Raw genomic sequence first — 22,937 nt, forward strand, 5'->3', positions numbered from 1 at the left:
TGGCAAATAATTTATTTCTAAATAATTAGTGCATAAACTATGGAGGACACAAGCACAGACATGGATTTACCCCGTGTATTGATTACAAGCTTACAAAATGAAAAAGCTAAAGAAATTGCAAACAGTATGTATAAATGAAATATGATGAATATTTGTACTCCAAACTTATAATAATTAATAAATAATAGATGAAAAATTGAAATTTGTTTGTCTTAGATATGGGAGCAAAGTATTTATCACAGCAAGCTGATATTGAACATCATTTGTTAGATATTGATAACAAGTATTATACAGCTCAAATACTACTGTGTACAACCAAAAATTTATCAATAGATCCTACAAATTATGAAGCTATGATATTTTATTACGAATTAGAAACAGTAAAATCTGCTTTTGTCTAGGATTATCTGCGTGAAAATAAATTAAACACTTTTTGTAATATTTAATAAACATTTTAGGAAGATGCATTACATCTTGTAGAAGAACAAGTTTTACCTTTACTTGCACAATCAGAAGCAGAAATTCTACTGCTAGTTTGCAATTCTATTCCTAACACTGCCGTAAGAGAAAAAGGTAAGCTAAATAATTTTATATAATATACAATAAAATCGATCTACATAGTAAAAACATTTTTCACAAATAAATGTTCAATTTCAGTTATAGAATGGTGTGCACTTAGAAAGTTTGAACTCATTGAACTTGAGCATTCAGATCCTCAAGATATTATGGACCTTGAAGAGGATCAAAGTAAATATGGAATAGATCGTATTATTGAAGCTCTAGAGACTCATATGTGGCCAAATATTAATCTGAAAGGTTGCTATTATTACCATGTTGTAACAAGAAAGCTAACATTATTTACAGAATTTAATCTAACTCATGAATGTTATCAAATTATTTATAGATTCAAGAAAAACCACTATTCAAGAGCCTGAACCTGAAGTTAATGAAGTTGGGGATCAACTGGAGAATGTGAGGATAAATAACGCACAGGATATTTCAGAGCGTTTACAAATGGAGAGTGTATTAGGTATGCATTATTACATAAGATTAATGATAATTATTTTGATTTAATAGAATATTTATGGATGAATACTTGATTTTCAATTTCTTTATAGATGGAATTATGAACAACGAAGGAGCAGATTTTGGTGAATTATTTAGTCATTTAAGAGCAATGAAAGAGCATGCAGCTTCTATGCCATCAAATCAAAGGAGAGTTGCAGCAGAACAATTAGTCACGGCATTTTGGAAAGCTATAGGTGGAGATCCATCTGAAGTTGATGATATAGATTAAATTCTACAGATTGCAAAATAATTACAAGTCATATGTGGTGATTCAAATTGATTCAAGTTTTTATTGTGGCATTAAAAAAATGGTCACGTTTATTTGTTTGTAATATGTCAAATAATAAAAACAAGTATTATTGATGTAATTTATATTGAATGAAAACTTGGATCATTTTCTATTTCCAACATTCAGTTCAGAACACTAGATAATTATAAAAATCATTATCTTGACTTGATTATTGAATTGTATTTAGATTATTTACGAAAAATGCTGGTGTAAAAAATTCAATTATCATTTTTTAAAGTGTATGCATGAATCAACTTCATTATATTTTGACGCATATCACTTAATTGCAATATTTATTAATGTCTTGAGAATGTATATTGATATACCTATAGAATAAAAGGTGTACATACCATATATATCGGGCAATCATGTTATTTGAAATTCAATGCAATCGCAATCGTTAACATAAAATTATAATAGGCACATTATTCTAATAATATTTTAATTTTTTTTTTATGTATAAAAATAAAATTGAAAACTTGACCATTTTTCATCAGTACTACCAACTAGAATCCCGCATAACCTTAAATTCTTCTCAACTTTTTATATTCTTATAAAAATGGCGCGCAATCAAACTTAATTGAATATTAACTAAACTTACTAATTATTAAAGAACAAAAAAAAAATCAGAGCTTTTCACAAAAATCATAAACTCGTCTAATTGTTAACAATTTCAGCTCAATTATCAAAACCAAAAGTTTTTAGTTGTCACATCTGCCGCCTAACTTTCGGCAGATGAAAAGTAAAATGTCTGTCGCGTTGTATATATCATACGACTCCTATCCTACGAACTTCGAGGCAATGCACACGGATCAGACAGGTTACGGTCGAAATTTTGGAATAAAATTGTTGATACGTAATAAAGTACACAATCGAAGGGGCGAAAAAGTATGCAGCTAGCCAGGATTCTAGCTCGCATAGTTCTGAAGTCGTCTTCCTGAGTCAACTAGCTCAGCAGAAGGTAAAAATCGGCTTCTAAAAATTTTGGAGGGAGACCTTCTTGGCCTGCTCATTTCTCGCCAATAATCAATCAATTCTTCGATTATTTGCAGAACCACCGCGTGCTAGGAACCTCCACGTATATCCTGGATACGTTGCCGTCGTGTGCAAGTGTCAGTTGTGGTAGATCAGTGCATAGGTTATGTTTTTCTGAAAATTAAACCCTGTTACCTTCATCGAGTGTTCTTATAAGCTTGTTGAAGCTTTAAAGTTGAGCTGAACGATTAGTTAGAAGTTTGCACGAAATGCAATGAAATAACAGCTACTAATCTACCAAAACAGTAGATTAATATTGTTATATATGGATTCAGTTTGGAATTTCTTGGAGATTATTTAAGTTTAGATGATTACGGCTAAGTTCAAGTGTTTCTTACAATGATTTTGATAATTTTAAGACCAGCAAAGAATTGAGAACAAGTGCCAACGACAAAATGCAAGGTAAGTTTACCTACTTGCTTGTGTCTATTTTTAACCTTTATACCTTTGCTAATGTGTTAGAGTAATGTAAAGTTTTATAATTGTCATTTGATAATAAAACGACAACAGAATTATATTGTATGAACTGGTATTTGATATAAATTACAAAGGTTTTCTAGTTTGTCATTTGTTTTGAAAAAGTTGTAGCTACTTTTTTAAAAACATTTGAACTTTGAATACATTTGATTATTTGATTTGATTTACACTTAAGTATTTGATTTTGATTAAATTTTATAATACTGTATAGTATACATACACATTGGATAATAAATTCAACAAGAAAGTACTATCGGCTTTATCTTACAATGTGAAGTAGACAACATGTAAAGATCATTCAACAGTTTGATGTTACACAACTAATACCCAAGTAAAGAATAAAATAATAATCATTCGTTTTCTTTTTAAGAGGCCACTGAAATAAGTGAACCAGAACCATTACTCAAAATGGAGAGTTCAGAAATCCAGGATCCACCACCTATGGATCAGGTTAAGTTGGAAGATATTGAAACTCCCGCAACACCAGATAGCTCTAAAGGAGAAGCCAGTAGTGATTCTGTCAAGACTGAAAGTCCAAAAATATGGAAACCAGTACTTGGAAAACTTCAGGCAAAGAAAAGATTAATGGCTTTTGCCAATAAATTCAATACTATGCCAAAAGTACACAAACTAAAAACTAAGGGCGATAAAGTCAAAAGTAAGTTACATTTATTGTGTTTACCATAAGTTTATTTCAACATTATTTCTAAAAAAAATTTGTTTATAGGGCAAGAAAAAATTTTGGCAATAGAAGAAATTGTAAGAGAAGAAAATCAAAGTAGATTAGCTGCCCAAGGTACTATAAATATATTACTTTTAAATTACAGTTTGTAGTTAACAAATTCTATTCTAATTCAATTCTGTTTTAATAATTTCAGAGGCAAGAGATTTAAACATAAAAAATGCATTACATGCAAGAAGAATTAGAGAGGAAAGTAGAGAAAGGAAGAGTGAAGAGCGTTTTTCAAGGAGATCAGGATCTTCGTATAGAAGGAGAAGTGATAGGTAAATGCATATTATTTATTTAAAAATATGAATTGATCGATTTACTTCTGTATTTTATAAATTATTATTATTTTTTTCAATTTAGGGAAAGGAGGCATAGTCGAGATAGAAGATCTCGTAGTAAATCACGGCAGCGACCTAGTCGAAAATCATCCCCAGAAGATGAGCGTAGCAGTAAAAGTAAACATAAAGATAAAAAAGAAAAGTCTGATAAAAAAGATAGAGACCGAAAAGATGATTCAAGGCATAAGCAAGATGAATCAAAACATAAAGAAGATTCTAAATCATGTGATAAACATAAAAAAGATGATTTAAAATCTGTCGAAACTAAAAATGATGAGAAAAAAGTAGAAGATTTTAAATCGAGCTCTAGTAAACAAAATGAAGATTTGAATAGCAAGGATAAGGATAAAAAACAAGATCCAACTGAGAGAAATAATAAGAGGGTTGATTCTGTATCACAAAGCATGAAGGAACTAATCAACGATGGTAAAAGTGAAGAATTTAAAAACGATGAATTTAAAGAAGATAGTAGAATGGAATCAAAATCGTCTGAAATTATGAAAACTGACAAATCAAAACACGATAGGCATGAAAAGGCGGAAAAAGCAGATAGGAATGACAAACATGAAAAATTGGAGACTAGCAAAAATGAGGATTCCAAGTCAGATAGGGGTAAAGAAGAGCTCAAGAACGAACAAAACAAACGTGAGAATGCTAAGTCTGAGTTGGAAAAGAGAGAAGAACCCAAATCGGAGAGGCAGAGAAAAGATTCGAAATCTGAGTCTGGTAAGAAAGAGGATACAAAGCCGGATAAGCCAAAAAGAGATGATGCTAAACTCGAAACGAGAAAATGCGATGAATCAAAAATTGATTTGAAAAGAGAAGACGATCGCGATGAATCCGGCAAAATGAAACGGGACGATGTTATTCTCAAGCGATCAAATTCCAAGGACAATAAATTAGACAGGATCGATTTGAAAGATAAACGGGAAGAGCCTAGGATGAAAGTTCATAGAGAACGTGAAAGAGAAAAGGACAAGATACGAGAAATGAGAGAAAAAGAGTTGCTGAAATGTCGTAATTGGAGGGAATTTCGGCGATACGGATTTTTTATTGATGACGTGGGGTACATTAGAAGAAACGACAACGGTGACAAGATGGGTAAACAAAGGTTCGTATTCACCGCTTAAATATTATAAACATTTTAAAAACTAGATTGATCTTGTACTTTTGTAATTTTTCATGGAAAAAAATGTATTGACAGATCAGCACAAGATTACAATCAGTATCTTCAACAAATGCTAATGCTTTCCGATGAGCGACAACATCGATTTGCCTTTATTGCCGAAGGTCAGAACGGGCCTAAGGAATATCCACCGGAGACAATCAAGTCGACCAAAACTAAACCTTTCTTGCTATTCTGTGAAAATCCTAGATATCCGACGTACTTTGACCGACAGCATATCTTGAGTATGGTATCGCCTAATCGACGAGAAAAAATGGAAGATATATGTGAGGCCACGCAAATAAGGTTAGCACTTTTTTATTATCTGCGGTAGATATACTAAACTCGCGCGAGTTAGCTGTGTATAGCTGAATAGACTGAATAGATCAGCTCATGATTCATGAATAATTCACTTGTCCCTTAAATATGTTTCGTACTGTATCAAATAGTTTTTCGCCCATAAAAAATGTTTGCTTATAAACCATTTGCAAAATCAGATTCGTTTTGCATTCGTAATTTTTACGTTCGTGCAACAGCGAACATTTATATTCATGATTCATGTTTGTAGAATAATAACGTCAGAACGCGAAGAAGGACATCATGAAAGGCTATGGTACAAAACCATGGATCCCTCGAAATCAATATCTATAAGGACTTCGGTCGATGTGCCATCGTTTCCTCGTTCGAAATGGGATAGTGAAAACGAGCTAAGCGATGATGACAACGTTTTCGAAAAGTCTCCCGAGGACATTATTTTAACCAAGGACGGAGTCCACGTCGATAAATCGGTTTCCGAATCGGAGCTTGAGCTTGAAAAGTTACCACTGCAGGTTCAACCTCAACCAGTACCGAAGCAAACTTCTCCCCAGATATCGGTAAAACCTCAACTAGAGCCTCAACCGATCATCCAGCCACAGCCGCAACCCAAGTCTTATTCCAAGGAATCAAAGCAATCTTCCGTCGAACCACGTAAGTTTTGAATTAAATCATCTTGGTCATATTTTGCTCGACGTATCGATCGTCAATTGTTATTAACTCCATTATTTATCTACAGACATCGATGAACAACCTCCGAAATCCAAATACAAGCATAAGTCCAAGTCTAAACACAATCACTCACCATCTCCAAAGAAGAAAGATAGATCGCCATCCCACAAAAAGCACAAGGAAGAAAAGAACAAGTATCACGAGAAGCATCGCAGTCGTGAGGATAAACATCATCATCATCATCATCATCATCATAAAGACAAGGGAAAGAAATCACATACGGAGCCAGAACCTAAAGAACCGTCGATCGAGAAGCCAGTTAAAGCAAAACCTGCAACACCTGAAAACCAGCAGCAAAAGCAACTAGCGCAGGTAGAGGAGTCTGGCGACGACAAACTCGTCTCGGAGTACGAGCAATTCATAAAAATGGTTAGTAGCAGTGATGGTAAACAGTCTACTGAGTCTGCGGAGCCAGCGAGTTTCTATGAATTTAGCTTGGAGGCAAAACTTGCTAAGGAACCTCCTGGTGGTTTAAAGCTCGATAAGGTACCATCGCCGGCTACTGAAAAACCTAGTAAAGAGATCATGAAATTGTCGAAGTCACCGATTTTGGCAAAGCCCTCGATCAAGAATACAGAGAAGGTTAAGGTCAGTGAACCAGTGAAAGAATCCGAAAAAGTTGTTGATAAGCCAACACCCCAATCACAACCAACACCAGAACCACAAGCACCTCAGCAAAAGCAAAAACAGAATAGTGAAGAATTTGAGGCAGATTACGAATCATCTGAAGCCGACGAAGAAGACTCTCGTTCGATTCCCAGTGATTGGGAAAATGTGAAGATTAAAGAAGAGAAACTAAGCGAAGGGGAAACATCTGAAACAACTGCTGAAGCGCCGACCAAGCTGAACACTAGCAAGAAGAGGCGTAAGCGTCGCGAGAGCTGGAGCAGCGATTCAAGCTCGTCCTCAAGTTCCGACTCTGAAGATGCTAAACAGAGTAGCAAACGTCGCAAGCGTAGACGAAAGCGTCCGCGTAAAGCATCGACCAGTGAGTCTGAGAGCAGCGATAGCAGCTCGAGCGATTCCTCAAGCTCAGAGGAACTGCGTAAAAAGAAGCGCAAGAAGGCCGATAGAAAACGTAAGAAGCGCAAGCGCTCGAAGAAACTCAGCAAGAAGCTTAAACGTAAGCGCAGAAGGAAGGCGAGTACAGATTCCAGTAGTAGCGACTCGGATGCCAAGCCGCCAAAGAAGAGATCGAGGAAGTTGAAGTTAAAAAAGAAGAAGAAGAACAAGTTAAGCAAGCAGCAGTCCCAGAACAGCAGCGATGGAGGTGAAAAGACCAAGAGCAAGTCGGAGAAAAGTGAGGGTAAACATCAAAAAGCTACAAAAATGAAGGAGGAGACGAAAAAACCAAGTAAAAACAAACAGGCGGATGCTGTGGTTGAACCGGAGAAACTTGCCAATCAGAAAAAGGGCGAGGTTGATCAGATAAAGCTTACCAAGAGCCCTGTTATTACCGATAGTAGAAATAGGCATGCAAGTGAGGATATCTACTCAGAATGGGAGAGGGAAAGTTTGCCGAGGCAGATTGCTAAAGAGGCTGAAAAAGAGCCGGTGCAAGAAGAGACGAAATCTAATGAGTCTTCGAGAAAAAAGGAGAAGCCCAGCGAGGATAAGAATGAATCCAGCAAGAGTTCCAAGAGTCAAGAAAAAGAAAAGGAAGTTGCTAACAAGGAATTTGAAGAAACTAAAGCAGATGAAGTAACCGAAAGCAAGAAGAGCAAGAAAAAGAAGAAGGATAAAGAAGTAAAGCGGGAAAGTCAGCAAGAATTCGAAGCCGAATGGGAAAAAGAGGGTGGTTGTCAACAACGCGCGGCTAAACCCGCACCTACAGTTGTTGAAGAGGAGCCTCAAAAGTTTGCCACTACCAGTACTAGCGTTGTTGAAAGTGCTGGAAAAAAATCTGCGATAGACTGGCACGATACGGATTTCGACTCGTTAAACGTCCTCTCACTTACCCAACTTGAACAAGTCGTCGAAAAGCGAGAATCTATTTTCGCTAACGAGTGGGAGGTAGACAGCCTCGATGCGATGCCGAATCCTAGGGCTACCTTGCCTATGAAGAAGGAAACGACCAAGACGAAAAAGGTGGATAAGAGCTTCAGGTATGATGAGCAAACGGATACATACGTACCTGTTGAGTTCGATATTAAGAAGGACGGCAAGAAAAAGAAAGACAAGCGAGTAAGCACTATCAGAATTTGGGAAGACGAACAAGAGAACGCTGAGCGAGAAGAACTTTCGTTATCTCTGGAGAAAAAACCGCCTGTGGAGAACAAGGAAAAAGTAGTCAGTGAATCCGAAGGTATGTCTATAGATTATTTTTATAAAAATGTGTTCAACTGTATAAAATCCAAACAACTATATTAATATTCTCTATAATAAGTAGCCAAAAAGATTATCAGTAAGGTAACCGAGTCAACAGAATCTACTGTTGAAGACAAAGCGCGGCAAGAAGCCGCAAACCGTCGCAAGAGTCGTTGGGACGTAGAAAGTCAGTCAGAGGAATTCGAGCACGCGCCGCCAGTCATGTGGGAGGTCGAGAGCAACATTTGGCCAGACAGTAAACTTGGCTCACTGGATATAATCAAAGCCGAGGAGACGACTTTTAATAGTCCACTGCTAGAGGCGGTGAGCGCGAGAGTCAAAGATGAGGTGGTTAAGGTCAACGCATCCTCATCGCTACGCTATACACCGCCGAAGGATGATGACATCGTAGACTCACCTGAGACTTTGAGGCGGAAGATGGAAGAGATCGCTGCATTGGAGAGAGCGTTAAATGCGGATTCAAACATCATGAAGAGTTTGGATGATTTTAAGTCTTTTGAAGTAAAAGATACGCTAGATTTGGAACCGCCAAAAGAGACGGAAATCGTACGTATCGCCAAATAAAATTTTATGTTTTTTGCAAAATATAATGTGATTTGCTAATTGTATTAACTGATGATTACGTAGGCTGCTGCGAAGGAACAGAAAACGGAAGCATACCTTAAGGCTAAAGAAGAAGCGAACGCCTCTCTATCAAAATCCAAAGACGCTGCATCATCATCGAAGAGAGTCAAAGAAGAAAAGAAGCCGGACCCACTTGCTAGCTGGGAAAGCAGCAAGCAGCCGCAGATAGAGGAAGCCTCGGAATTTGGTATACCTCCTCTCGCTGAAATCGATTCTAAAATCGAGGCATCAGGTAGCTCTTACAGAGACATATTCCTTGACATGGAGAGTATAAATTTTGAAAGCAATATTCTGAAAAAACTTAACAATAAACAATCAGTCGAACCGGTCGCTCCCGCTGAAGAGAAGTCCAAGGTGTCACTCAAGCTGGTGCCAAAGCAGGTGCTAACGCGCCAAGTCAATGCCGTCGCACCAACGAACACAAGTTTACCTGAAACGTTCAAGAAAAAAATCTGCAACATGGATGAATTGCCCCAAGCTGCGGTTGTCGACACACCCAAGACGGAGATTGTGCAGCCGAGGAGCGTGAGTTCCAAGTCGCCTACGCCATCGAGCGTCAAGAGAAAGAGTCCGAGTAGAAAAGATCGCGAGAGCGGAAAGCGGAGAAGCGTCGAAAAAGACATCAAGGAAGACAAGCAAAAGAAGGAATACCAAAGTAAAGGTTCGAGGAGAAGCCCGACGAGCAATTGGGATACCAAGGAAGCCATCAAGAGTGAAAGTACTAGTCGAACTGCCAGCCTGAGTAGAAGTAGAAGCAGAAGCAGGAGTCCTAGAAGAAGGGACGATCGGTCTAAAGTGCCACACGGTAAGAGAGACAAACGAAGTCCTGTCAAGAGCTCTGCGCATCGAGGTAATAATTAATTTATGTAAATCTGCATGATTGTTAATCAGCGTTAGGTTTATAACTAATTTATCTTCTTGCTGCTTAGATACTTCCAAGAAAACTCCACAATCGAGTAAGAGTGATCGTAACAAGAGGAGGTACGACGATAACTTGGAGCAAGATAAAAACCGTGACAAACCTTACGATCCTATGGAAATTCTTCGGGAAAGAAATTACGAAGGTGACAAGGGTCGAGGGAGCAACAGGTAAGTCATAATCATTTCAATTTTGATAAATTTGACGTTTTCTTACAAATTATTTGTAAAATTAATATCTTAACTTGAATTATTAACACGTAGGTCGCGAATCGATCAAGACACACCTAAATCTTGGCGACACTCAGACCACCCGGACGATAAGTTTCCTGTAAATCCTTACCCTAACGAATATAGCTATGAGAATAAAGGACGAGGCTGGGACGATGGTTCAGATAGGGACTCTAAAAGCCATTCACGCCCAGGTTCAAGTGCCAGACCTAGAAGCAGAGAAAGGTCCAGTAAATCGTATGATAGGAGGGATAGAAGGGACAGTCGCTCACCAGATTCGTTAAGCGGAAGCACACCTTTGTCACGTCGTGATAAACTACCCCCACTAAGAAAGTCACCACCACGCTCTTCGAGACGTTCGCCGCCGCCAAGATCAAGACTTCGTTCGCGTTCACGGTCCAGATCGTGGTCGAGGTCACTGACGAGGTCTAGGTCAAGGTCGCGATCGAGAAGTCGATCCACTTCCAGGTCGAGATTCAGGAATCACGAGTCAAGGCCTTTGGACAAATCTCGGCGGTCCAGGTAATTTCATTTTCGATTATTACGTTATTAAACTTGACTCATTTCAAATAATTAGCTCATTGATCATGATCATCTATTTTCGTTCAGATCTTTCTCTCCAGTTCGGAATCGTTATCCCATCGACGAGAAAGATCGTCTAGAAGAAGAAATCCGTCGTATCGGTGAGGGAATTAATCGACCCGCGCCTATTCTTCCCTTACCTCGTCCGGTTGAGCCTTCATCGGCATCCTGCGTAACTCCTGTAAGACCGACAGTTGACAGAACACGGCGTATGGACGCTATCATCCAGTTGACAGGCGAGTCTCAAGACGACATGCTCTTGCCACCACCCCTGGTCAATCGTGCTCCAGCTCCTGCAGCGGGAGTCAACGAGCCTCAGTCGAGGTATCGGTATCCTAACGAGAATGAGAACGAACCGGAATACAACACGTTTTATCAAGGCAGAAATCTAACGTATCCCAAAATTGCCGATGAATCCACTGATTCACCCAAAAGATTGTCCCTCGATGACAGGTGAGATATACGAAAATACGTATTGATCGGGGAGGTTCCATTTTTTATTGTATACTGTAATTTAATGTGTTTTGCAGGCTTGAGTTAGAATTAGGAATTAAGAAACAGACGCCTCCTGAACCTTCTGTATCCACGAGTTTTAATTCTCCCGGTTTCAATGCTTCCGGTTATCAACACTTACCGCCAGGCCAACATCATGGACATTTCGTTAGGCAACCGCCAACAGTTTTACAGGTAATGATTCACCATATGTTTGCGTAGTTTTATTATTTCAAGTATTTTTAAAACACGAAAATCGTTAGTGTGAATAGAGAGCACTTTGACTGCGGATGTAAAATATTATAGTAGGAATCATATCTGATTTTGAGTAAACTATCAAAGGGTATTGCAAACAAAGACATCACACTCACAGTGCTCCAATCTTTCATTACTATTTTAGAAAGAAACTACCATTCGTCAACATCTCAAGAGCCCAAACCATACTTTATTCCAGGTGGGCAATGTGCTGCAGGTTGTTCCAACAGAGTACCCACCACATCCATCGCCACCTGCGACTCCGGCCAGCCAGATATTACGTATTGGTAACGTACTGCAGGTTGTACCAGCAACGACAATCGAGTGGGCAGCAACCCCGACTCAGCAGCAGTCTACCGTCACAGCTCCTCCATTGGGTGTACGTTATACGCCTTCAGTACCTCCCCCGCAACCGAACGCATCTCCCGCTCTTTTGGCTGGAGCTTCGCCTCTACCAACTTCGGTGGCTCAGATACCTCCAATCGTTAAGCCAATTGTACCTATTACTGTGCCGCCACCGCAAATTGCTGTAGCTAGTCCAATAATTACGGCACCAGTGCCTAAACCCAAACCAGCTCCACCCGGTAAGTTATGCGTTTTGAGACTTTTAACTAAACAAGGTTTTGTGTTAAAATTTGTTGTATTTTCATTGTCATTTGTGATACTCTCTTTAAACATCTTGATGATATTTACATTTAACATAATTTAAAACGATCAATGATAAATAATCAATCTGGGACCATTATTAACAGAACCTATCGTACAACCAGTCTATAATTACGAAGCGATTCTTGAAGCCCGGCGAGTCGAAAAAGAAGAACGCAAGCGTCTACGCGAGTTAAAACGGAAAGAGAAAGAACGTCGAAGGTTCGAGCGAGCTAAGCGTCGTACCGAGAAGATCCTTGGTAAAAGCAAGGTCAACGCAGATAGCTCAAGTTCCTCTGGCATAAGCACCAACATCTTTGGTAAACCTGGCGACATCCTCGCGAAACTCACTGCTAAAGATGAGAACGACACAAACGAGGATAACGAAACCGAGGAATCCAAGAGTCCCGTAGCATCTACGCCAAGCGAGGAAGCAGAAACAGGGGCTGCAATAGCAGAAGATGAGGAAGAAGATGATGGAGATGAGGAAGACGATGAAGAGGAGGAGCAAGAACAGCAAGAACAGGAAGAGCAGGAAGACGAAGAGGAAAATGAAGAGTTTGATGCAGACGAAGAAAATGAAGAAGAGAGCAAAGAGTTAGTTGTTAAGAACGAAGAGGCCAGTGTTGCTGCGATTCCACCGCCGCCTGCCAAGGGTATACTTATTTTGCCGGGCTTTGGGTAAGTTTTTTTTTATTTTCATTAATTCTATTTTATTTGTACTCGAAGTATTTTATTTATTATCAATGAACTTTTTCATGCTTAGAAATCTATCCATGACGAATGGAATACTAAGCGATTTGGAAAAATTAGAGGCTGAAGCAAGAGAGAGTGAAGAGCAAAAAGCTTCGATGGAAAAAGAGGAAGAAGCTAAATTGTCGACATCGATGGCTCTGAAACTTTTTGAAAAAATAAGGATGAAAAAATCTGTACAATTTGCTGATGGAATCAAGCCAGGAGAGGGGACGAGTCCTAGTGGTGGTGAAGGCGATATGCCATCTCCTCCGCCTCCAACATCAAATCTTCCATCAGAATTAACGCTTGATATCTCGAAAAAATTACGCGCTAGAAAAATGAGAAGGAAGCAAAAGCGTACCAAGCCACCAAAGACCAAGAAGAAGGTTAAGGTGAGAAAATTAATACATACTTATCAAAATATATCGGTGACAAGAATCCATGATAACGATTTTCTCCAACTTGAATAGGTAAAGATCATTAAATTAAAGAAGCCAAAGGTTACTCCTCTTCCCACATCAATACTTGACGACTCGGATGAAATGGACGACCGTTCACCTCCACCGCCACCTCCTGGCTCACCACCACCTCCGCACCTATGGCCAAGTTACCTGTCAACATTCGGTACGACAACGGCAGCAAACAGTGCACGGACTGGTGCCACAACTACGGCGGTTGCGTCTACGACCGCCGTAAGCTCAACTTCCTCGGTTAGCGTTTCGTCGCTGCCGCCAGCTCAGGCACCTCCAACGCCACTACCGTTACTTGTACCACCTCCGCCACTCAACTATTCTATTCAACCCTGCAGCAAAGCTTAGGCTGATCTTGAGTTTAATTTTCTAAATACTGCTATGATTTGTAGGAAAATTGAAAAACTATACACACTCTTGCTATGGTTTTCACAATCTTTCTAGTTGATCAATATCTATTGATAAGTAAAGAGAGTGGTAATTTTGCTTCGAAAGTTCAAGCATGATAATATTTTTAAAGAGTTGTGGAGTGCTACGTGATTTTTCAATATTCCTGATTGTTAATTTTATTATTAATATTGTTTATCGTGTTTGCTACTAGGTAAATTACCGAGTACGCGGAGAAAATGATTTTTACGTAGACGAATGATTATCTGACTCGAGAAATTAGCGTCTGTATGAAATACAGAGATAATTTTTGGTGAAAATAACTTCTATTAGACAATTATTTATGATTATATAGATACTTTTTTCATCAAAAGACTTGCATCTAGCGTGAAAAAAAATATATAAAAAATTTTAGCGTATTTGAAACTTATCGCAATCAACATGCATGTGAATTTTAATTTGCATAATTTAAAAAAAAATTAGAAATTTAATCGATGTTGCTGCATTAACAAGTGTGGCAGGTTTTTTTCTATTCTGCACATGCAACTTTATTGCATTAAAGGGTTTAAACATATTTTCTCCGTGTACACAGCGTAAGTATTCTCGACAAAATCATAGGAGAACGTTGAAAATGATACCGTAATTAGTATGACTTAGAATATATACGAGTGATTTCTTGTAAATAGGCCTATTTTCATAGGATGGAACAGTAGTATTATTCTCAAGCGATATAGAATACAAGCAACATGGGATAGATTGAGTGAAAAATGTTTGTACGATCTTTAATCTTGTTATGTTAAACATTTCTCAATGAAAAATATAGTGAGGCTTGAAAGATAGGTTTTATTTACCATGCAATACGTCAATACAAGCCTTGTATTTTGTTTGTTGCTATTATTGATTCTTTATCGGTCATTTGATTTCTCATACATTAGTTAGATTTCATAACAAAATTGTAACTGTTTAATAACGGCAAAAAAACGGAGCAGCATAATTTTTATGCAAAATAAAATAATTAACCGTGTAAATATAGAAAAATAAAGTCGCCTTTGACTTTTTGTTTATAAACATTTTTTAAGCTTTGTAAATTATTGATCCTCACCTAGACATTAACAATGATTAATTTTTTTTATAAATAGATTGTAGAGCTAGATGCAATCAATGTACAGAACTTTGCATTGAACGCAAGAAAAGCCGAACTAGAATTATATTTTACGTAGTTGTATTACATGTAAATATTAGTGTTTGAAATTGTTAATAATAATGTCTTCTTCTGCTAAATCCCTACTAAAGGTTTAACAATTTTTGCACATCCCATTCATTAATTAGTAGCATATAAGTAAAAACACTAGTTTGCTATTTTATATGGCAAATATTTGTAAAGCATTTGCATACATAAACCTGCAAATCAGTTTGTAATTCATCAAGTAATATTAAAAGCTATTTTAGCCATAGTCTGTAATCGAAATTGTTTTCCTTGAAAAAAGCAAGTTGCAATCTATAATAATCATATAATAATGAAGATCAATTTTCTGTGCCTTTGATAAGAAGTTTCACTAGACGTGTGCATATATTAACAATATTATCTTACTAATAAAGTCAATTTAAAAGAAGGAACTGTTTTCATCCTTATTTCTCGTCAGTTTTGCAGAAAATTTCTGTAAAATTAATTTATCTTTAATGTTTAAAATGAAAATGGAATTTAATCTCTGATTATCCAAATCTTTCCATACATTTGAAAGTATTTATGCTCTAAACTATACTTAGAAATGTAGAATTGTCGTTTCTCTATGTGAGGCAACATCTCGCAATAATGTCAAGTTGCTCTTCTATGTCAACCATTCTCGAATTTTTCAGTAAATTAATCATCTCGAGTTTTTCATCGTTTTTATTTTCGAGATATTAGTTATGTAAAGATCGCGGGAAATGTAATTGATGAACGCAATTTTATGCGCGCGTGATAATATACCTACATTAATACTGATTGCAGATGATACAATTTATATTGTGTTCAACCGCAGGTACTCCAGACAGCAAAATCTTGACATGCTTGACTAGCGATCACGTGCATTAGATTTATTAACGTATCTCAATGTTTATTTCAAACTTAAAATTGTCAACGTACTTTTCCTCATACTTATGGTTTTCTCTATCAAATTGGATCGATATAGTTCAACGGCTCCGTGATGCGCATGTATCAGGAAAACTTGTGTACAACGCTGCAGATATAGTCAAACGAGTCAAATCACTTCCACGTGACAGTAACAATGCTAGGTATCGGTCAATCACAGATCACAGTAAGCGCTAATGCTGACAAGTAACATGACTCACGTAGTCCAGTAAAATTAGCCTTGAAATCGAAATGCGATAGAAATGGCTGCATTTTGGTTATTAGGTAAATCGAGGTCGAAAAAGACGATTCTGAAATTTGCAGCTTCCTAGGTCAACGGGTTCTATGCGAAAACAGTGTGCAAAAATTAATTTTGCTTATATCTCGAAAACGGCTTAACGTACAGTAAAATGACCTGCACCAGTCGAAAGAGCGTTCAATTTTGCATTGGAATCGATTTTTAAATCGATTTCGATGAGTGCAAAGTTCCGAGATAATAAATAAAAAAGAAATTACCTAAATGTAGAAGGAGGGGGAGGCGCGACGCGTACCAAGCCCTGTACCAGATGCGCCTCCCCCTCCTTCTACATTTAGGTAATTTCTTTTTTATTTATTATCTCGCAATTTTTGCACACTGTTTTCGCATAGAACCCGTTGACCTAGGAAGCTGCAAATTTCAGAATCGTCTTTTTCGACCTCGATTTACCTAATAACCAAAATGCAGCCATTTCTATCGCATTTCGATTTCAAAGCTAATTTTACTGGACTAACGAGATAAGCTAGATTCGTGCCAGCGAATAACAAGCAGCGCATCAGCCGCTCCTATCGCATCGTATTCTCGTCAATCCGTCGCGAGACACCGAATCGAACAGCTGTGCGCTGTACAGTGGAATTTAAAGTCTCAAATACTTTCGTGATAATGAAAATTGCAGTACTGGGCGGAGGTTGCGTTGGTCTGACGACGGCTGTTCATTTGCAGAATGAACTGCGCAATAGCGCAAAACTCGACGTAATAGCCGAGACCTTCGACGAGACCACCAGTCATATAGCGCCGGGAATTTTCCGGATAGGGGCCAATTACACCGGTCCTACCGAAGAGATAACAAGGTAATTTGCGATTGTTTGTAATTTCTCGAAACGCCCAGCTGATAAGTAGTACCGCGGGAGGTAAAATGGCGATCCAAGCTTATTGCGCAGGATTCGCAAATTGTTATTACCTCCCGTGATGCTGCGTAATTTTACGAGTATCTTGTGAAATTAAATTTGTCCGCACATATGTATAGATGCTCTTCTTTTACGTTTTTTTTACTTGAGAAAATTTTTATATCTGCGATAAAACTGATACTATTGTGTTTCACATCGCCGAGTCTAGATTGTAGATCAGGGGATTCACCGAGATAACGCATATGACATCGATATAATTGCTTGCAAGTGTTCAAGAATATCTTTTAACTTTGTTTGTTCAGTAAGTTACCAATAAAAGATACCGAAATAGTACATACATATTTTAATCTTCAATTTATATTTCTTTTTTTATTTTTATTGATTGTTAATATCGTTCAAATATCATGGTTATTATATTGTTAAATTAATTAATCTTGGTTGATATACAATGTTATAGAAAATGGGTGTCGGATTCGTACGAGTACTACGATGCGATCAACCGCTCGCCCGATGCCGCTATCGCCGGTGTCACCAACCTCTCTGGCTACATGTATTCAAACAATCCATTCGAGAAGGTTTGTGTTTCACGTATTCATTTAGATGAGAAATTTTTCACGCTGGTACTTATTCATTTTGTCGATTTTAGAATCCCTTCATGGAAGAGCTAGTTCCAATTTACAGAAAATGTACCGAGGAAGAACTGCAACTGGTAGAAGGCGGATGGAAGTACGGAATGTTCACGTCAACTCTGTTGACGCATCCCACCTTTTATCTCCCTTGGGTACGGAAAAGGTTCGCGAGCGGTTTTTTAAAAGTCACAAGTACATAAAATTTAAGAATTCATACTTAATAATTCTATACAGATTGGCTGCGAACGGTGTGAATTTGGTAACGCGACGAGTTGAGTCTCTGAAAGAACTTGCCAAGGACTACGACATCATCATTAACTGCACAGGACTTGGTGCAAAGAGACTTTGTCAAGACAGGTACATGGTTCCCATCAGCGGCCAAATTATTAAAGTAAGTTTTAATATTGACATCAACGTTGTTACGCACGAGAAGTATAACACTAACAGAACATTAAATACTTCAGGCCAAAGCACCCTGGATCAAGACATTCTTTTACGCTGACCTTAATACCTACATTATCCCCGGTCCCGACGGGCTTATTACGTTGGGCGGTAACCGAGAATATGGATCTTATGATGTTAGTATCTGCAGACATCAAGCTGCCGCGATACGCGAACGCTGTGAGAAATTGGTTCCGTCATTAACGAAAGCAGAGACAGTGATTCACAAGAACGGAATTAGACCTCACAGAGAAGGAGGCATCCGATCAGGTACAGAGAAAATTCAGGATGGACTTCACAGTGCTACGGTAAATTTAAAAATGATTCCAAGTACATCAGTACCTCTGTACAATAGTGTAATAATCGCTCAAAAACAGTTTTTACTAGTACAAAGCAAACTCAGTGAACATTAGAAGCTAATGATACTGCAAAAATTAATTGTATTACACTATTGTACTGGAGGCACGATCAAAGCGTATTATGAAGTACAAAATAATCACTTTAATGTTTACTTTTCTTTTTTTTTTTATAAAAAAAAGGTTATTCACAATTATGGACACAGCGGCTACGGTATATGTACAGCACCAGGCACTTCTAAATACGCTGTTGAATTAGCTAAAGATGCTCACAGATTAGCATAATTATGAGTGCAGTATTTTCAATGAGATTTTCCTTAACTCTCATACTCCTATTTACAGTTTTTTGTATAAACTAAGTATACGAGGATAATAAAAAAATTAATTGTTAATTTAAGATATAAATTACAAAATGTACAGTTTAATAATAAATCATACATTGTTCACTTGGATAAGAAGTAAAAATAAAAACGAATCTTAAAAAATTCGCTTTATTTCGTTTTTTACTTCACATTCAAAATGAATCACTTAATGCGGCTAATACTGCTCAATGACGGTTTTCGCGTTGTTGATTGTCGTTTGTTCACAGCAAGCACTATTTTAATTTGATTTTTCGAATAAAACTATTGTATATCACGGTTTCTCTTACGTCTCTGCACTAAAACGTTGCACGTATAATTGTACAGTGAAATCGATGAACATAAAGTACGGATAATTGAACTTCAAGACATCCTAATAGAGCCAAGGAACTTGTATGCTGTACGTACAAGTTATCAGGAATGGTTGAATCGAGAAATAAATATAAAGTTTCTTGAGTGACCGAGATGTGGCCCCATTATTTCTTGCCAGGCTTCACATTCTTTCGAGGTGGCGCACCCCATCTCAGAGCTGAACTGTCTACTGTGAGTCTTGGCCTCTTGTACTGGCTACTTTTGATGTGTTCATCTACTAACTTGGGTGTGACGCATATAACGTGTTGACCTTTCCAGTACTTAACCATGTTCATACTTTGCAAAGTTGAAATGATGTCGGTTTGCGATATACTAGTCATTTGACTGTAAAAAGAAAATATTTTGCATTATTCAAAATATCAATAGAATAACCAAGCCAATCGTTTAATTGATATCTTACCTTAAATCTTTAATACTCAATGTACCCCTAAAATCCCTCAGAATTTCTAAAAGTATCCAACTCCAGTAACTTCGATAAGACAGCTTTCCTAAATCACTTAACGGTTTTTCTGGACTTCCGACCGTTTGCTCAATTCTACTAAGCTCATAACTAAAGGCTATTAGAAGTTTGCCATATCCTTGTCTTTGAAATGGAGGTAGTGTTAAAATACATGCAACATTGTTACCATCAGGCGATTCTTTTTCCTGAAACGTTTACATAATTGGTAATTTAATAAAACTAATAAAACTGCTGCACGTTATTTCATTTTTGTATACCTTTGAAAAGTAACCGACGAGATGGGCTCCATGTTTGTCAACTTCACATAAAATATAAAAAAGAAAAGGTTCAACATCGAAGTATAGCGTCTTGTGATCTAAAAATAATTTTGCTAGAAGACAAAGATTCTGGCAGTAAATTTTATGTTCTTTGCCGTCGACTTCCCAAATACTAAGCGTTCCTTTTCGGTAAATTTCTTTTCCAAGAGGTTGTCTATGTGTGCATTCACTCTGAAAATGATATGCAAGTTTATATGATATGGATTCTGGATATCAATTTTTTAAAATGATCATCGTGAGCAAGTATCAATTACCATGTGGTATCTGTATGTTTTCTCTAATCTCATATATTTAAGGCAATATTCACAGATCCAAAGTTTTGGTTGTTTTCCATATTCTTCTGGATAAGGGCTGAAGTACCAAGTATCTATTTCATACTTTCCTGAAGTAAAAATATTTAGTTAGACATTAGTGCTTTAGAAACATAATTGTACATGGCTATTATTAATATTCACCTATTTGTATCTTGTCGATGTATTTTACTTTTGTGATGGCTTCGTGCTCTTTTTCTAATGCAGCAGTAGTTGGATCCATTTCAGCATATGTCTTTATTAATTAGAATGAAACATAGTCAAATCATCAGTTTTTTTATGCTAACTTCAGAAGAAAAAAGGTATAGTTGAAACAATCGAACATACCTTTTGTACATGATTAATTTCATCGTGTCTTCTCTTTTGATTCCTAGTAATCTTTCTATCCGATGAATCAGCCAGCAAATCCATACTCTGGTTCCTGTCCCCGTTCTTCCAAGTACGTTCACTCATATCGAACCTGCTACACATGATTCTGTCTCTGGGTACCCACTCATCCAATCTTCTATTGTAGCCTTCGTAGTGAACGTAATATTCATAAAAGCTTTCGATTTCATTAAATCGAGTTTGGATGATTTCAGCAGGATCTATAAAAATAATGAAAAAACTAAAATAAGGGTCTCAAATACAAGTTAAGATTAAAACAACTTTTTTAGTTGCATTTAGGCTCTATGGTGAGAACATAAAAAATTCTCCTAACAGTATTTTTTTGTATTGATGCATCAATGAAATGCATAACTTATATTAAAAAGTGTCATTAGTGATACATTAAAGACTCATTTAACTACAACTGTACATTTAATGCTTCAGGTGAAACAAGGTCACCTGAAACATTATATTCACTTCTGCATGCATAATATTTAGCAGAATAATATAACACCAGTTTGTCAGAAACCTTGAATATTTTCTTAGCATTGTTAGACAAAAATCAAGCTTTAGTTAACAAAAGACTTACACTATTTGTTGTATTTACAAAACCCTCAACCCTCACAACATTTGAATCGCTTTCAAAATCTAAATTCCCCAGCAGCAGACTACACGGCAATTAATAGTCCGTTCAAACTTCTTTTATGGCGTGTCGAGTGAAAAACTAAAAACGCATCAAGCACGGAACCCACGAACTGCAGCGAAAGCGCTCGAAGATCGCCGAGCATTATAAAAACCGTCCTCCTGCACAAGTTCACGAATATACATATAAAGCCGCGCGACAAGTGGAGGGGAGTAGTCGACAAAAAAAGGCTCTCATGCGGTGTACAGTCTATATCTATCATAGATCACAGAGCGACGATGATGCTCCAAACGTTCCCCCTCTGCTGCGTTCCGTCTAACACGTGGTATACACATCTCGATTATTCGTCGACCTAAAAAGCGCTATTTGGATATTCAAAATAATAAATCGCCGCGGCGAGAGTCACCGGCGTGCGACAGTCTGCTCCGAAAAAAATACGTTGCTCCGTTCGCTCGATGAGCCAACGCGCGGTACATATCGCTTCAGCTTCGTGTCACTACATACGATCAAAACACCGTGTCGCGCACGGAATGTACATAACCGCCTGACTCGCGTCGCACACAATATACACAATTATCACTGTAATCGGACTCACGCCAGGTGCCGTCTGCGGATCTGCGCACGAGGTAGTGTTCGCCGACATCGAGCGGCAACTCCTCGAGGCTGTCGGCGTCGTCGCCCGAGCCCTTGCCTCCACCGTTCGAGTGCATCGTCGACGACGTCGTCGTAGTAGTCGTAGTAGTCGCGGTCGTCGTCGTCGTCGGCGCGTTGTTGGCGCTCGTCCCGGTAGTGGCGCCGCTGCTGTCTTGCTTGACGCCGCCGCTGTTAGCCTGCTGCGGCGAGGTAGGCTGATCCTTGCCCCGAAGATGGTGGTGATGGTGAGGCTCGGGTTGCTCAGCCATTTCCCGCACACGCCTGCGCCCGGGAATCGGAGCTTCGGACACTGTTCTCTCTCGGTTGAGCTTGTGTTGTACGTGCGTGTGGGGCTACGAGCGTACGGTGCGTACAAAGCGGAACGGAGTAAGAGTGCTTGCGCGAGACGCCGTCTGGCGCGGCCGAGATTCGCGAATAGACTGACGAGCCAGACGAGCCGGCGCGAATCTCTCGGTCGGTATTATACGCGAGTCGTGACGCCGCGCGTTCCCGCCATATTTTCGTGAGCGCCATGGCGCTTCGCTCGGCGGCCGTTAGGTGGCCGACACGCGCTGTTTATTTGGGAAGTGTCCGATCAGTCCGATGTCTCGCGTACAGTTCGCTGGAAAAGTTAGGACCGTCGCGCAGTAAAGACTTGCTCTGTGTACTAGTGATACCACTTTGTGTGATGTGCTATCAGTGCGTCGCGAGTTGGGATGATCGGCGATGATTTATGGAACAGCAAGCCATGCCAGAGGACTGAAGGAGTCGAAGATTTGACGGGAACGTCGTTTGACCAGTGACAACAACCAACTCAAATTTTACAAGGTGAGTGGCTTTCCATGGTATTTTGCTTTTGTTGAGGTTAGACTGGTCTACTGCTCTCGCTCTCTCGCGGTGGCTCTTTCTCGAAGGGATCCGTCAAGGTTAATCGAGAGACAGCAAGTGTCGCGGCTTCGC

General features: G+C 38.5%; 4 protein-coding genes and 1 long non-coding RNA gene across 10 annotated transcripts; 3 read left to right on the forward strand and 2 right to left on the reverse strand.

The window, feature by feature from the left end:
- The first annotated feature begins 39 nt into the window (after positions 1–39).
- LOC100115672 (alpha- and gamma-adaptin-binding protein p34-like) lies at positions 40–1,297 on the forward strand. The gene is made up of 6 exons (XM_001600275.6): positions 40–124; positions 217–380; positions 459–573; positions 658–816; positions 905–1,030; positions 1,119–1,297. The coding sequence occupies exons 1-6, from the start codon at positions 40–42 to the stop codon at positions 1,295–1,297; spliced, it is 828 nt and encodes a 275-aa protein (XP_001600325.1).
- Positions 1,298–1,988: 691 nt separating this feature from the next.
- LOC100678255 (serine/arginine repetitive matrix protein 2) lies at positions 1,989–15,091 on the forward strand. 5 transcript variants are annotated; one of them, XM_031925643.2, is made up of 20 exons: positions 2,109–2,318; positions 2,410–2,794; positions 3,240–3,527; positions 3,597–3,665; positions 3,748–3,874; positions 3,960–5,048; positions 5,142–5,408; positions 5,671–6,071; positions 6,157–8,454; positions 8,536–9,023; positions 9,105–9,333; positions 9,421–9,951; positions 10,031–10,190; positions 10,284–10,772; positions 10,860–11,285; positions 11,363–11,519; positions 11,725–12,163; positions 12,332–12,905; positions 12,991–13,351; positions 13,430–15,091. In XM_031925643.2, the coding sequence occupies exons 2-20, from the start codon at positions 2,788–2,790 to the stop codon at positions 13,775–13,777; spliced, it is 8,748 nt and encodes a 2,915-aa protein (XP_031781503.1). In that variant the 5' UTR covers positions 2,109–2,318; positions 2,410–2,787; the 3' UTR covers positions 13,778–15,091. The 5 variants fall into 5 exon arrangements, with proteins under 5 accessions (XP_031781500.1, XP_031781503.1, XP_031781502.1 ...); XM_031925640.2 differs by having other exon boundaries at positions 1,989–2,318; positions 9,105–9,951; XM_031925642.2 differs by having other exon boundaries at positions 9,105–9,951; positions 12,350–12,905.
- On the reverse strand, positions 14,674–16,807 carry LOC107980897. Of its 2 annotated transcripts, XR_004226979.2 has the most exons (3): positions 16,698–16,807; positions 15,550–16,086; positions 14,674–15,474 (listed from the first exon to the last, which is right to left on the reverse strand). It is a non-coding gene; the product is annotated as an uncharacterized LOC107980897 (long non-coding RNA). The 2 variants fall into 2 exon arrangements; XR_001728985.3 differs by lacking the exon at positions 16,698–16,807 and having other exon boundaries at positions 15,550–16,450.
- Positions 16,500–19,839, forward strand: LOC100115584 (D-aspartate oxidase). Its single transcript, XM_031925647.2, has 6 exons — positions 16,500–17,033; positions 17,548–17,665; positions 17,737–17,882; positions 17,954–18,110; positions 18,184–18,468; positions 18,700–19,839. The coding sequence occupies exons 1-6, from the start codon at positions 16,846–16,848 to the stop codon at positions 18,799–18,801; spliced, it is 996 nt and encodes a 331-aa protein (XP_031781507.1). The 5' UTR covers positions 16,500–16,845; the 3' UTR covers positions 18,802–19,839.
- LOC100115545 (histone acetyltransferase KAT8) lies at positions 18,639–22,856 on the reverse strand. Its single transcript, XM_031925646.2, has 7 exons — positions 21,940–22,856; positions 20,663–20,922; positions 20,480–20,570; positions 20,279–20,406; positions 19,965–20,195; positions 19,648–19,892; positions 18,639–19,571 (listed from the first exon to the last, which is right to left on the reverse strand). The coding sequence occupies exons 1-7, from the start codon at positions 22,244–22,246 to the stop codon at positions 19,352–19,354; spliced, it is 1,482 nt and encodes a 493-aa protein (XP_031781506.1). The 5' UTR covers positions 22,247–22,856; the 3' UTR covers positions 18,639–19,351.
- Positions 22,857–22,937: the final 81 nt, after the last annotated feature.

The sequence above is a fragment of the Nasonia vitripennis genome (genome assembly GCF_009193385.2).
Source record: "Nasonia vitripennis strain AsymCx chromosome 3 unlocalized genomic scaffold, Nvit_psr_1.1 chr3_random0004, whole genome shotgun sequence".
NCBI lineage: Eukaryota > Metazoa > Arthropoda > Insecta > Hymenoptera > Pteromalidae > Nasonia > Nasonia vitripennis.